The sequence below is a fragment of the Cannabis sativa genome, chromosome 8 (genome assembly GCF_029168945.1).
Source record: "Cannabis sativa cultivar Pink pepper isolate KNU-18-1 chromosome 8, ASM2916894v1, whole genome shotgun sequence".
In the NCBI taxonomy this organism is placed as follows: domain Eukaryota; kingdom Viridiplantae; phylum Streptophyta; class Magnoliopsida; order Rosales; family Cannabaceae; genus Cannabis; species Cannabis sativa.
The window spans coordinates 3,081,824-3,095,570 of record NC_083608.1 but is presented as its reverse complement, the minus strand read 5'-3'; the positions used below and the strand labels follow the sequence as shown (position 1 = coordinate 3,095,570).

The following is a 13,747-nucleotide window of genomic DNA, read 5'->3' as shown; positions in this document are numbered from 1 at the left end:
TTCTACCATTTTGGTGGAATGACTATTTCATTTTAAAATGAAATTAAAGACCATTCCAATGCAATATTTTAAAAAAATTAATAATTTTTTTTTATCAATTACTTTTATTCATTTTAAATTTTATTCCACTTCATTCCTATTTCAATTCCCATTCATTCCTTTTAACTAAACGCCAACAAATAATATAATAGAGATATCATCTAAAAAAAAAAAAAAAAAAAAACTAATTAGGATTTTTGCCCCTGAACTATTGAGATTGTTGGATTTAAGGACTTTTTTCCAATTTTAGTAAAAGGTCTAACATGGATGGAAGTTCAGATGGCATAATTTAGTACATGTCAAAGTTCAAGGGACATGATTTAGTAGATATCAAAGTTTGTGAGCATAATTTAATACATAAACAATATTTGAAATAGTAAAACTGAATGAAATTTGACAAAAGTCCTTAAATCTAACAATTTCAATAGTTCATGGGACATTTTTAACGATCTTAAAAGTTCTGGGGCATAATTTGGTACATGTCAAAGTTCAGGGGGCAAAAATCCTAATTAGCCTTAAAATATAATTAAAACAAATAAATTTTTTAAAAATCATTTGAGGAAGGGATTTAATTAATTAATTCGCCATACAGTTTTTAACGAACACCGTGACAGACAAATTATAATTAACAACGCTAAAGTTTGCTAATTTACGTTGATCTGTCAGTGACCGACAGTAGGGCTTTCCTTGTGAGTTGTGGCTTCTGACACGAACTGCCAAACCAAATTGAAATGAAAAATAAAAAAGAGAGATACAGAGATGTTTTTTTTTTAAAATAGAAAAAGAGATTGTTAAAAATTAAAAATTTATTTGCTTCAAAAAAAATTATAATCTGCTCTTACTTTTCAACTTGCTATCAGAAACAGCCACGTCACCACTTTAATATGCTAAAAGACCATAGACGACGCAATGTGTTTTTTCTTTATTGGTTTTATCCCGTCAACGATTTGACAAATGTAATGGAGAATTCAATTCAACAAGTTCTCATAAAACTTTTCCTTTTGTGTAATAAATAATTAAATATAAAATGTGTTTTGTGACTTAAAATTATTTATTTAAATCTTAAAGTAGTTGGTGTTGTTAAGAGAAAAATTAGATAATTAAATCTTGCCTTCTAAATTACGTAATTAAGTTATTAGAGTGAAACACCCAAATAAAGCGAAGACTTGAAAACGACCAAATCAAACAAAAAGAGGAGCCAAACGGTTTCTGGCTTCTCGTCTTTGTTTCCCACGGTAACGCGTATACTTGAAGTTGAAGTTCAGAACTACAGTGAAGATCTAACAGACACTCTTTCCTTTTCTTTTAACAAGTTTTCTCTAACTTTCCAAGCATTTTCTCTGGAAATCTTTGTCAGGTAATTCTACTCCCCATCTTTAATCCAAGTTTGTTTTCTTTCTTTCTTCTTTTCCTGATATTAAACGTAATTTTATACTTGCTTTTCGGAATTCTAGAGCTGCGACTTTCGCTTTCTTCTTCCGCTGTAGTTGTTGGTTTTCTTTTTTTCTTTTCCATAGTTCCTCTTCTTCTCCTTTCGATCTGTCTGGTGTTTGTAGAAAATTGATCGAATGAGAATTTAGTAGTCCACCTACGAAGGAGGTCTCAGTGTGTTTATGATTATTTACAAAATATAATTCTATTGTCACTCATCAACTAATCGGAGCGATTTCGGAAGCTCATGATGCTTTTTTCCTTTTTCTTTTTTGTGGGGGTGAGGGGGGAGGAGGTAGGGTAGGTTAAGTGTAGTGTTCTTGTTTTTCTAGTCAAATATAGGAATTAGGAACTACAGTTCTAGAACATGTTAGGGAAAATACGCGTTGAATAAGTCACTACCACTATTCTGGACTAAGTTCATATGTTTTGTTTTATTTTATTTCGTCTAGAAAATTATTCGAAGAATTTCTGCATCTAATTTGATGTTTACTGGCTGTGAAAGATGAAATTAATATCTTCATGATATAAGAACTGTTGGTTAATTAGCTAAGATGTCGATCAACGATTGACTGGCAACTGTAAAACTAAAAATGATTTGATCTATTCAATTGCGTTTATTGAGGAAGCATTGTTGCAATGGGGGTTTAAATTGGAGAAGGCGCCTGAGTGGCCTGAGTGTGATCCATTCAATTATCATGGTATTAAACTTGAGAGTATTCTTTTATTGTGTGGCATTGTTTGTTGTCCATCTCCTAATTTTCCCGATAACACCTGAAGTTCTGTGCTAAATTGGCATGTTTTTCTTGTGTTCTGTTTATACCAATGAAATTATTGTATTAACAGACGCTAGTGGAAATATAATTTTTATCAGAGTTTCATTCTTTGATAGGCAAAGAAACACCTGCTTTTCTTTTCACTCTTATTTTCTTCAGCAGGTTTTATGACAAAAATTTCACATTTCTAAATGTAATTTGTAAGTGTACACCTTTGTGAAGAACTTATTGTTTTCATTATTTCAGGTTCATCATGAGTTACTAGATCCTTCTCTTTCAAATCTTTATGAAACTGCTTGCAAAGTGTTTGTTGGTGTCAGCTGGATAGCTGGTTGAGATTCGAGAAGCCTTGAAAAGTTATTTCGTGGAAGCAAAGGTCCTTTAACCAATGCACTTAATATGATTTTATTGTGCTACGATTGGTTTTTAGCAGTTTGCACCAAATGGATCGTTCTTCTTTCTCCCTATCAGAAATTTGGTAACACCACCACTTGCTGGAATTTTTGAACTTTTTTCCTCCTTTACTGAGGAAATCAGGCATATCGACCAATTGATTGCTTGAGTAATATCAAGAATGAAGAAATGGTATGGTGGTGTTCTGGTTGGGTCTTTGTTTATGCTTCTGGTTCTGAGATATGCCTTGATGAAAGATCCTATTGGGAAAAGTTATTTGACAACTCCTTTCTCCTCTAATACTAGTAATGTTAACCCTCTTGAATGGCTCAGTGCCTTTTCCCCACCTGCAGTTCAGAATCCTGTGAATACTATACAGGTGATACCTACCGAAACCATTATTTTCGATCTCTTTGCTCGGAGGAATATCTCTAATGTTGAGCAGAAATCTCTGCAGACTTGGGACCATTTGAAACACCTAATTGATCATGCTCAAGGTTTACCTAATGCAGTAGAGGCCATTAAGGAAGCTGGAGGTGCTTGGAATAACCTCATGGCTTCAGTTGAAGAGGAAAAGCTAAGTACAAATAAAAGTTCAAAAGGCAGGGCAAAAGAGAAACAGTGTCCCTATTTTTTAAACAAAATGAGTGGCACAGAACTTAATAACAGTGACTATAAGTTGCAAGTTCCTTGTGGCCTGACTCAAGGTTCTTCCATTACACTTATTGGAATTCCAAATGGTCTACTTGGAAATTTTCGATTCGACTTGACTGGGGAACCACTTCCAGGGGAGCCTGAACCACCTATAATTTTGCATTACAATGTTAGACTTCATGGTGATAAACTAACTGAAGACCCTGTTATTGTTCAGAACTCCTGGACTGCTGCTCATGATTGGGGTGAAGAGGAGCGATGTCCCTCTCCAAGCCCTGAAAATGAAAAGAAAGGTACTGCCTTAAATTTCAATTAATTTTGTATAAAGAATGTTGTTTAGTATAAAGATCCGTTGCTAAAACATTTTAGTAAATAAAAATGCATAAAATGTTAGTAGTGATATTTAAACTAACATATCTCATCAACTAGTATATGAATATCAAATCAGGTTTTCTCTCCCTCCCTCTCTCTCTCTCTCTCTCTCTCTCTCTCTCTCTCTCTCTCTCTCTCTCTCTCTCTCTCTCCTTGTAAGCTCAATCCTCCAACAAGTACTTATTTTATATGATACTGCATAGTAACTCCAGCACACAGCATTTTAAAATTATGTACTACAGATTTGTGATACATGGCATTATTATGGCTATTTTTCAGTGGATGACTTGGCCAAGTGTAACAAGATAGTGGGTAAGGGTGATGAGAAGCTTGTCATGACTGGAAAATCTACCAATAGTTCAAGGCGGTCATCAATTGTTCAAGATGGATCTAAATCAAGGAAATACTTCCCTTTTAAGCAAGGTTATCCATTTGTTGCCACACTTAGAGTGGGATCGGAAGGAATCCAAATGACCGTTGATGGGAAGCACATAACATCTTTTGCTCAGCGTGAAGTAATTACTAATCACTTTCATCTCATGTTTATTTTGGCTTTTAAAGTGAAATAGACTCACTCCTTAATTTATTATTAGCTCACTGAGTTCTCATCTCTCAGGCATTAGAACCATGGCTCGTCAGTGAAGTAAGAATTTCTGGAGACTTGAAATTGGTTTCTGTCCTAGCCAGTGGTCTACCTACATCAGAAGATTCAGAGCATATAATGGATTTGGAAACACTCAAATCACCTTCTCTCTCCAAAAAAACTGCACTCGATCTTTTCATTGGCGTGTTTTCTACTGCAAACAATTTTAAACGCAGAATGGCTGTCCGAAGAACGTGGATGCAGTATCCAGCAGTACGGTCTGGGGCAGTTGCAGTTCGTTTTCTTGTTGGTCTGGTGAGCTTCACGTTTTTTATATTTATCCATATTTCTTCTCTTCTTCTCAACATGCTTTTGATTGGATAAAAAATGACAAACTAGTAAGCTCTATGGAAACTTTTGCAGCACATACAACATAGTTCAAGGACATTGGATGAATTTTTTACAATTGTATAAAGAAATTCACAAAAGGAAAATGAGAGCGAACAAAGGAAAAATTAGATGATGATGATAACATGATTTTTATTTGTATTTTATGAGTTTCTTGTTTATGCAAATTGTTCTGTTCAAAGAACATAAGTAGCCTATCGTTGGATTGGATGAGCATAATTCTTCTGTCAAGTTAACTACAAGTTCATTATATTGCAGCATAAAAACAAAATAGTAAATGAGGAACTGTGGAATGAGGCGCAAACATATGGAGACATTCAACTGATGCCCTTTGTCGATTACTATAGCCTCATCACATGGAAAACTTTAGGAATTTGCATCTTTGGGGTAAAATTTTCTTCCTTGTTCATCCTTTCTCTTAAGATGTTCCATACTCTTTCTTATTAACCTTCTATTTTTAAACAGACAGAGGTTGTTTCTGCAAAATTTGTCATGAAGACTGATGATGATGCATTTGTTCGCGTGGATGAAGTTCTATCATCATTAAAAAGAATTAGCGCTAGTCGTGGGTTGCTTTATGGACTCATAAATTCAGATTCTCGGCCTCATCGAAATACTGATAGTAAATGGTTTATCAGTCCTGAGGTAATTATCCATACTTTATCTAATTGAAGTTGGAATTGATCATGAATCTACACTCAGACTCTCCATTCTTGATTGAGCTACTGCAAATAACAAACTAGTCTTTTTGTTCTTTCTAGTATGCCACCATGTTAGTGACAACGTTGACATATATGCACGATACATTTATATTTTGTTATGTACATACTTTAATGTGCAAGAAACCAGTTTTTTTCATATCAAATTTTTAGAATAGCCCAAAAGAATGTTGGTAAATGACCTTAGTGTCCATTAGTTCAGTTATTTTTGTTTAATTCCTAGTTCTTTCTTCAATTTGTAGTTAGGCTTCTGTGCACTGCTTTCATTCCAAGGTTGACCAGATGAACTTTTTGGCTTATACGTTGATCATTTCAGATGTAGGGCAACCAAGCTAAATGCCTTGATATGAAAAATCTAATGCTGCAGTGTCTTACTTTAGTGTCTATCTTAATGTAGGAATGGCGGGAAGATACTTACCCACCTTGGGCACATGGTCCTGGTTATGTGGTCTCAAGAGACATAGCAAATGCTGTCGTCAAATTGAACAAAAAAGGCCGTTTGAAGGTAATATGGAAGCTTTTAGCAGGCATAATTTATAGCAACTTCATTCTTTGCATACATGGAATTTTGTAGTAAAAACAAGGTCTATTCTAATGTCCTATTGTGGTTAAAAGTTACAATAGTAGTTTCTGAATCTGAAAGAAAACATTTTGTTTTTGAATGTTTTCTCAGATGTTTAAGCTAGAGGATGTAGCAATGGGCATCTGGATTGCGGAGATGAAGAAAGATGGTCTAAAGGTTCGTTATGAAAATGATGATAGAATCTATAACGAAGGATGCAAAGATGATTATGTGGTTGCCCATTACCAGGGCCCAAGAGAAATGCTTTGCCTCTGGCAAAAACTTCAAGAAGGAAAAGGAGCCAGATGCTGCGGTGAAAGATAGGATATTAATACATTTCACTTTTAACTGGAGCTTTTTTGAGGAAGCTCCACCACTGAGAAATCTTGGTAAACTAATCTTTGAGTAGTGATTATCTGACCAAGGTTGACCAAAGACAGGAGAGATGACCACTCTAACTAGAAGGTGAGGAATCGATTGTTGTAATGGGAAGGGTTTACACTATTGTTACATATTAGTAATAGCACGGTGCTATTTCATTTTCTTATAGAAAGCATAGAAAGCATGTCCAAAAATTTTGCAAATTTTGTAGGTTAGAGATTCTTTGGCCTTGTATAAATCTTAACAGTAGTTGGATATTCCAAAGTATATAGTGTCAATATCATAAAATTGACTACCATAGTGTATTTACACAACTCTTTATCCTCTGTAGTTTTGTTCTGTTGTATGCTTTTGTTTACCAAGATTTTAAAAAAACGGAGATTCAAAAAAGATTTAAGCTAAAGAAAAGATTGAATGTAACTAAATATTAGACTTTTTTCATGGTTGGATATTAATGAGTCATAGTCTACAAGTCAGTGTATTGGTCAAATGGTGTTTTTCTTAGATTATTTGCGTAGAGTTTTTGCTACACTATATCGAATCCTTTGAAAAATTTACATGGTTTATTAACTTTTTCCATTTTATTTCAAAAATACTGCTACACGCATATTTTACTTTTATATTGTGTATTAATTTATTGTTTTATACGATAGTATACTGCCATTGGTACAAAATTCATTAACACTTTGTGGCTTACACGTGTCTTCACCGAGTTTTGCAACTTCATTTTTTGATTTTTTTTTTTCTAGAAAAGCTTTGATTTAACGTGGGGTGTCACTATTTGTGACAGTGTGTTTCTTTTTGGGGTTTTAATTTATTTTTAAATATTTCAAAAAGCTTAGATTTGACATGGGGTGTCACTATTTCTGACAGTATGCTTCTTTTTGGGGTTTTAATTTATTTTTAAATATTTTTAAATGTTAAATAATCATTACTAAAATCTTACTCTCCCATGTTTCCTATTTATCTTCTTCTAATATCCATTTTTTTTCAAGCGTTTATACAGTTTGTGGGTATTTTATTTTTTATTTCAAATTTTTTCAATTATTCCATCTTCATATCATTTCCCTATTCATTCCCCCCCCCCCCCCCAATTTTCATTCTTATTCTTCTATAAATATTACTTCCCCTTATTCACAATGACTATTACCCAATCATCATCATCTCCTTTTGCTAAAAATCCCCCAAAACAACCCCAAAAAAATAAATTTCGAGCAACAATGGGTAAGAAGAATTTGAAAAATAATCCTCCTAGCCCTACTTCTCCCGTTGCTGCTAAAAGGAAACTAGGTACTAGAACTTCGAAGAATACTCGAGCAAAACGCCCTCGACCCGTGGTGGAGAACTCCGACTCTGATTTTGAGTTAGAGCTAGAGTTTGTAAAGTCTCCCAAATCTGATATCGTATTGATTTTGTGTTGTTTTAGGATTTTTTTTCTTCAGCTTTATCGTATTGTTAATTTCTCTATATTTTTTTTTTTCATTTTGCATGTTCCTTTTGTTGTTTCATTTATTTTATGTTTTTCTGTTTTGTTTGATGGTGTGTATTGTTGTTGTTTTGGTTTTGTTTTGTTAAATTTTATGGAAAGGGTAAATCCCCATTAAAGATTGTGCAATCAACAGATGTGGTTGAGAAAATAATTGGAAAAAGGGTTGTAGAGGTGTGTGATTTCATTATTTTTGTTCTATTTTTTTCATGCTTGTTTTTGTTATTCTTTAATTTTTTGGTGTTGTTGTAGTATTTTTTTAGTAGTGTTTTCTTTTATTTTTTTTAGGATTGGGAATCTAAGTACACCCGATCTGAATACTACCATTCTAGAGTAGTAGCTTCTGGTTATAGCCAATATCACTGGAGAGTTTACTGCTTTTCATTTTCAAGTACTATATTAAAAGAAATGGAAGAAGGAGAATAGAAAGTCAGTCTATTACTTCAATTTTCTTGTAATACCCTTAGATGTTTGCAAGCCCGTTTGGCACTAAAGTTAGGGACCAATATCCTTATCCATGTGAAGGAAAAGTCTAAACTACAACTTCATGTAATCGTGGCTCTCACTGGAGAGTTTTTCATGTTGTATAAAGTGTTGATGGAACGTCCTAATTGGTTACACGTGTCAGAATGCAATGAAGATAGAGACTACTTTACTTCTAGGTGGTCCTTGATAATATATATATGTGTATATAAAGAATCTAAACGAATGTTGACTATCATCTTGTACACGTGTAAGATCATCCTGTTGGAATATGTTTTACCAGGATCTAGATTTACTAACAAGTATGTTTCATTAACATCCTAACATGAATTTCTAAAACAATGAAATAAACACATATAAAATTTAGGAAACCTTACATTGGGTGCAACAGAATAATATGTCTCCTTCCACTCATATCTCTAACCCTTGTATCCTTTCTGTCGCAGATTATCACCAAGATCTGAGCCCAAATGTCCTTCTCTTTAGTTTGGATTAATAGAATATTTCTAATTAAGGAAATAAAATAAAGTATTGATTTGTGATAAATGAATATTTTATATTCATTGAATCTGGACAAAATCAGTTACGTAATATTCTATATATGGTCAGATTTAAATATTCATTACCTGATTTGATTTCCTGAATTAATTGTCAAAATATTCTGACAATTAATGTGGCACAGATACCGATGGAGTATCTCACCTATAAATATAGGGTCTCGGTCCCCAAGCTCCCTCACTCATTCTGTTCATAACAGCAAAATCCATCTAAAGAGAGTTGAGAGAGCGAGGAAGCCCGATTACCCACATCAATCAGTTTTCTTCGCAGATCAAAGCTTGTGTGGGATTGAAGCTCAAAATCAATGGCTGGAGGTATTTCGATCCTTAAGTTATATAGTGTATATATTTGTTTAATTCCGCATTTTTATATACACATACATATATTTCAGTTTATACATATAATGTCTAACAGTTGGTATTAGAGCGGATTATATATCTCTGCCTTGATTTTTTTGAGTTTTTTATATATATATATTTTCGGGGTTCTTCATTTATAATATAAATTATATATATTTTATATTATATAATCCCGATTATATATATATTCATACTCAATTTATTTTTTATATATACATATATGTATTCATCTTCATATATACGTTTATATATATTATATACATTCATTTATACCGTATAATATATATATTTCTGGATATACACTTTCATATTATGTTCATTTATTCATTAATTTCTTTCCATATAATTAATTATCATATTCTATTATATATTTTTATGATATTTTATATGGTTTAATATGTATATGCAAGTATATATGTATATACATACGTATACAGTATCGGTTTTTATTTATATATATATTTTATATATATACATTTTTTTTTCATTTACGTATATATATATTCATATTTATATATATATATACTTTTATATTCATATTTTATAATTGTTGACCGAGGTTTTCGGCAACCATAAAATAATAAGAGTTTAGAGAGTTGTAAGAAATTAAGAGAGAGATTTTTACGTGGTTGTGGCGTTAATGAGCCTTAGTCCACGAGTCTGTATATTTATGATTGTATTTAATACAGAGAATGTTCTTGGTGAGTATTTACTCTTCTTGCACTTATGCAACCCAGAATTCTCGACCCCCATTAATGAGCTTTGAGGGGGTATTTATAGTGTTTTTGTGGGGTGATCCCCAAAATTATAATACATGTATTTCTGTAACTATCAATAAAGTTGTGTATTCCCAATGAATATACCATGGGTAATGTATGGTCAAATCCCTAGGTGCTGTAGGGATTTTATGAGGGCTGTCCTTATTCTCTTTTGACTGATGTGATTCTTCACAGAGTAGCCGTCATTAGACTTTATTGGTCATCGTCTTGTAGGTGCAGATCGGGGATTGTGTCGTCAGACTTTATTGCGTGTGGCAGTCCCAACACGCCTCCTCCCATGCGGCAAAAAATGCGAGATGACTGCTCAGAGGAAGTCTGACACCTCCCGGAGATGCTTTGATGCCATCTTGATCTCCGGGAGCATATAAAACCTTGCATGCCTTCTCCGGGAGGCATATCCAAGATAATGCCTTTCTTAGCAAAGACTTAGCTATTAATTCAAGTGCTAAAACCTTTGTGTCCACGTGTCCTTGTCTGGGTGGTCCACGTACATTGGGCGAAATCAGGGGCAACATTTACCCCCCAAGCCATGTTTAATTGTGAAATGAACAAGGCTTGCTTAGATGCCTCTGGTTGGCTCCTCGGTTTCCAGGCACGTGCTTCGGGCGCGTGAAGGTGTATTTAATGATCACCATTACTGCAGCGATTCACTTTTTGCAGGCGTCGATTCGTTTCTTGTCCATTAATTGATACAGCGCATTAATGGGTGTCAGACGAACACTCAAGCATTTTCACCGCCTCGATGACAAACCAATTCAGCCGTTGGATCCTGGGAATTTGTATCGTGTGCCTTCCCAACCGCACGATTGGTAGATGATCGCGCCTGTTTCACATGCACTTTGGCCTATAAAAGCCACTATTCTCACTTCATTTGGCTACTTTCAGACTTTCACCAAATTTTTCCAAGTTTTCCAGAGAGAAAGAAACCCTCGAACTAGAAAACCCTCAAACACCATAGATTTCTTATTGACCTTCCTTCGCCATTGTCAGTCAACTTTTTACCGTCGATCAACAACAACGCCCAGTTCTCAAGCTTTATGTAAGTTCTTCGCATCTCGTACTTTATTGTTTGTGCTAATTGCATGCTTCACTGTTCATCTGCTTTTTCTGGGTTTGATGTTTGAATTTCTGGGAATTTCTGTCTTGAGTTTCTGTGTAATACGTTAGATTCCTCTTTTCTGGTGTTCGAGTTACTTTTATTCTAGGTAATGACCTTCAAGGGTTCAGAGAGGACTTTGTCTTTCTCGATTTTTACCCTTTTTTTTCCTTTTCTTTGCTTATTTGTAATGTCGCCATCTGTGGGATTCTTGCACCCGACTTTTGTCAAGGAAAACCTTCTAATTTCTTGTTGACAAACGTTCGGAGGGGGCCTCTTTCCAGCGGTTAGGGGACCCCCATTCCCTTTTTTGACTTAGGGTTTGGTTTGGGGCCTGACTGCTGGAATTTTCAATCTTTTTCAGAACCACAATGTTTGCATCCGGTTCCAAATCTTCACAGAAAGGAGGGACACGTCTGGCCACCCTGGAGGAGGTGATGAAGGGTCCAGTGGCCCAGGAAGGGTATAAGCCCCATGCTAAGGGGTGGGAAGCGGCCGAGCTTCACTCTACCCTTACTTGCCCCCACCAGCTGGAGCACATTGTGGTGGTGCCAGGCATCAAGCCCGCGACTTCCGGGACTTAGCACCGGCCGCCCCGGGACGCGGAGACGCCTAATCACAATTACGGAGGCTTCAGAGCTTGGAGCCAAACACACTTGATGACCAGGGCCATGCTTCCCCTTCAGGACTACTTTATTAATTTTCTTGTATTTGTCGGCCTTGCGCCATACAAACTCATTCCTCAAGCTTACCGTCTGCTTTCAGGCTTATTTATTTTTACTCTTCCCGGGGCTGGGGCTCTCCCAGTCCGGCAGAGATTTTGTATTTTTATGAACCTGTTTCCGTCCCTAAAAAGGGAGACAAACTTAAGGACGGCTTTTACGGTTTCCGGGCCCATCCTTTGAATGAGGTGTTGGGTTTTATGCCCTAAATAAAACTCATTTCAATATAATCAGATTTACTTATTAATATAGATCAGAAATAACATTTAATGTTGCATGGTTCACATGATTTATTTCATGATTATATGTACATAATGTATAAATTCATCTGAAACCCTTTTCACATACTTGATCCTGTTTATTGTGCCGTCAACACATTGGAAAGTAAACATGACTATGTGAATAAAGTTTCCTAGATTTATCAGACATAGGGTTTTACTGATATGATAATCTACAACAGAGTTTACTTGCATTTGGAGAAGTGCTATGTTCTTTCCAGAGCATTGGTTAAAGTAAAGCTCAGGTTGGATGCATGGAGTATGCATCGGAAGGGACCAATATTGAACTTTGACTTAGATTTATTAAACTTACCGTAATATCTATTCAAGTCAATATCGCCTAGTTGATCCTAGATCAAATGATCTTAATCCTGATATGATTAGGCTCAATCTCGAGAGGCTATTCGTGTTCTTTTATTTGTTAGTTAAGCCTACTTTTAGGTCAGGGTGATACGTACATTTTGGGAACACGATAGTGCAATTGAGTGGGAGCGCTATCATAAACATGGAATCTATAGCTTCTATCTGGCGAATAGTAAGCAAAGGATGATCTCCTTCGAGCTTGACCAAACGAACATAAATGGTGGAGTACTCATTTCACATAAGCTGAAATATCATTTATACGGGGTCAAGTGTTTTAAGGAATAAATACATTGTAGGGTGTAACGGTAATTTAATCCCTTTACAATGTAGATCATTCATATAGAGGATCAGTGATCACATTAGGATTATAACAATGGATAACTAATGATGTGTCTATATGGTGGAACATATAGAGCATTCTATATACTGAGAGTGCAATTCTAAGTTCTATGCGTGGATTCAACGAGGAATTAATAAGTTAGTTAATTTTAGTGCTAAATTCTTGATCTACTTATTGGAAGCTCGGTTATATAGACCCATGGTCCCCGCACTAGTTGAGATAATATTGCTTGTAAGACTCATGTAATTGGTTTTGATTAATCAATTATAATTCTCAAATTAGACTATGTCTATTTGTGAATTTTTCACTAAGTAAGGGCGAAATTGTAAAGAAAGAGTTTTAGGGGCATATTTGTTAATTATGATACTTTGTATGGTTCAATTAATAAATATGATAAATGACAATATTATTTAATAATTATTTATAGTTATTAAATAGTTAGAATTGGCATTTAAATGGTTGAATTTAAAAATTGGCGTTTTTGAGAAAATCAGATGCAGAAAAGATAAAACTGGAAAATTGCAAAAGTGAGGCCCAAATCCACCTTGCATGGCCGGCCACTTTTGTAGGGTTTTTCCCTCTGATATTTTCATTATTTTAATGCAAAATAATTCAAACCTAACCCTAGTGGAATGCTATAAATAGATAGTGAAGGCTTCAGGAAAATTACACTTTTCTTCTGACACTTCTGATTCAGAAAAAACTGAGCCTCTCTCTCTCCCTATCTTTGGCCGAACCCACTCTCTTTCTTCTTCTTCAAATTTCGAAATTCTTAGTGTATGAGTAGTGCCCACACACAGCAAGTGATAACTCAATAATAGTGAGGAAGATCGTGAAGAAAGACTTTCAGCAAGAAGGAGTTTCAGCATCAAAGATTCAGAGAAAAAGATCCAGGTTCAGATATTGATAATTCTCTGCTACAGAAAGGAATCAAGGGCTAGATATCTGAACGGAAGGAGTCATAA

The 13,747-nt window shown here is 34.9% G+C and overlaps 1 protein-coding gene and 1 long non-coding RNA gene across 3 annotated transcripts; both read left to right on the top strand.

The window, feature by feature from the left end:
- The first annotated feature begins 963 nt into the window (after window positions 1-963).
- LOC115699656 (beta-1,3-galactosyltransferase GALT1) lies at window positions 964-6,754 on the top strand. 2 transcript variants are annotated; one of them, XM_030627163.2, is made up of 8 exons: window positions 964-1,396; window positions 2,493-3,586; window positions 3,945-4,180; window positions 4,282-4,563; window positions 4,915-5,043; window positions 5,122-5,301; window positions 5,773-5,880; window positions 6,049-6,754. In XM_030627163.2, exons 2-8 carry the CDS (start codon window positions 2,821-2,823, stop codon window positions 6,259-6,261), a joined length of 1,914 nt encoding a protein of 637 aa, XP_030483023.1. In that variant the 5' UTR covers window positions 964-1,396; window positions 2,493-2,820; the 3' UTR covers window positions 6,262-6,754. The 2 variants fall into 2 exon arrangements, with proteins under 2 accessions (XP_030483023.1, XP_030483024.1); XM_030627164.2 differs by lacking the exon at window positions 964-1,396 and adding an exon at window positions 1,420-2,171.
- Window positions 6,755-9,759: 3,005 nt separating this feature from the next.
- LOC133030103 (uncharacterized) lies at window positions 9,760-12,071 on the top strand. The gene is made up of 2 exons (XR_009683987.1): window positions 9,760-11,022; window positions 11,444-12,071. It is a non-coding gene; the product is annotated as an uncharacterized LOC133030103 (long non-coding RNA).
- The last annotated feature ends 1,676 nt before the right edge of the window (window positions 12,072-13,747 follow it).

Excerpts from the sequence above, each read along its gene's own strand:
- LOC115699656 (XM_030627163.2), top strand. The coding sequence starts at position 2,821 with ATGAAGAAATGGTATGGTGGTGTTCTGGTTGGGTCTTTGTTTATGCTT. Across the intron at positions 3,587-3,944 it reads CCCTGAAAATGAAAAGAAAG|TGGATGACTTGGCCAAGTGT; the intron begins GTACTGCCTTAA and ends GCTATTTTTCAG. Across the intron at positions 5,044-5,121 it reads TAGGAATTTGCATCTTTGGG|ACAGAGGTTGTTTCTGCAAA; the intron begins GTAAAATTTTCT and ends ATTTTTAAACAG.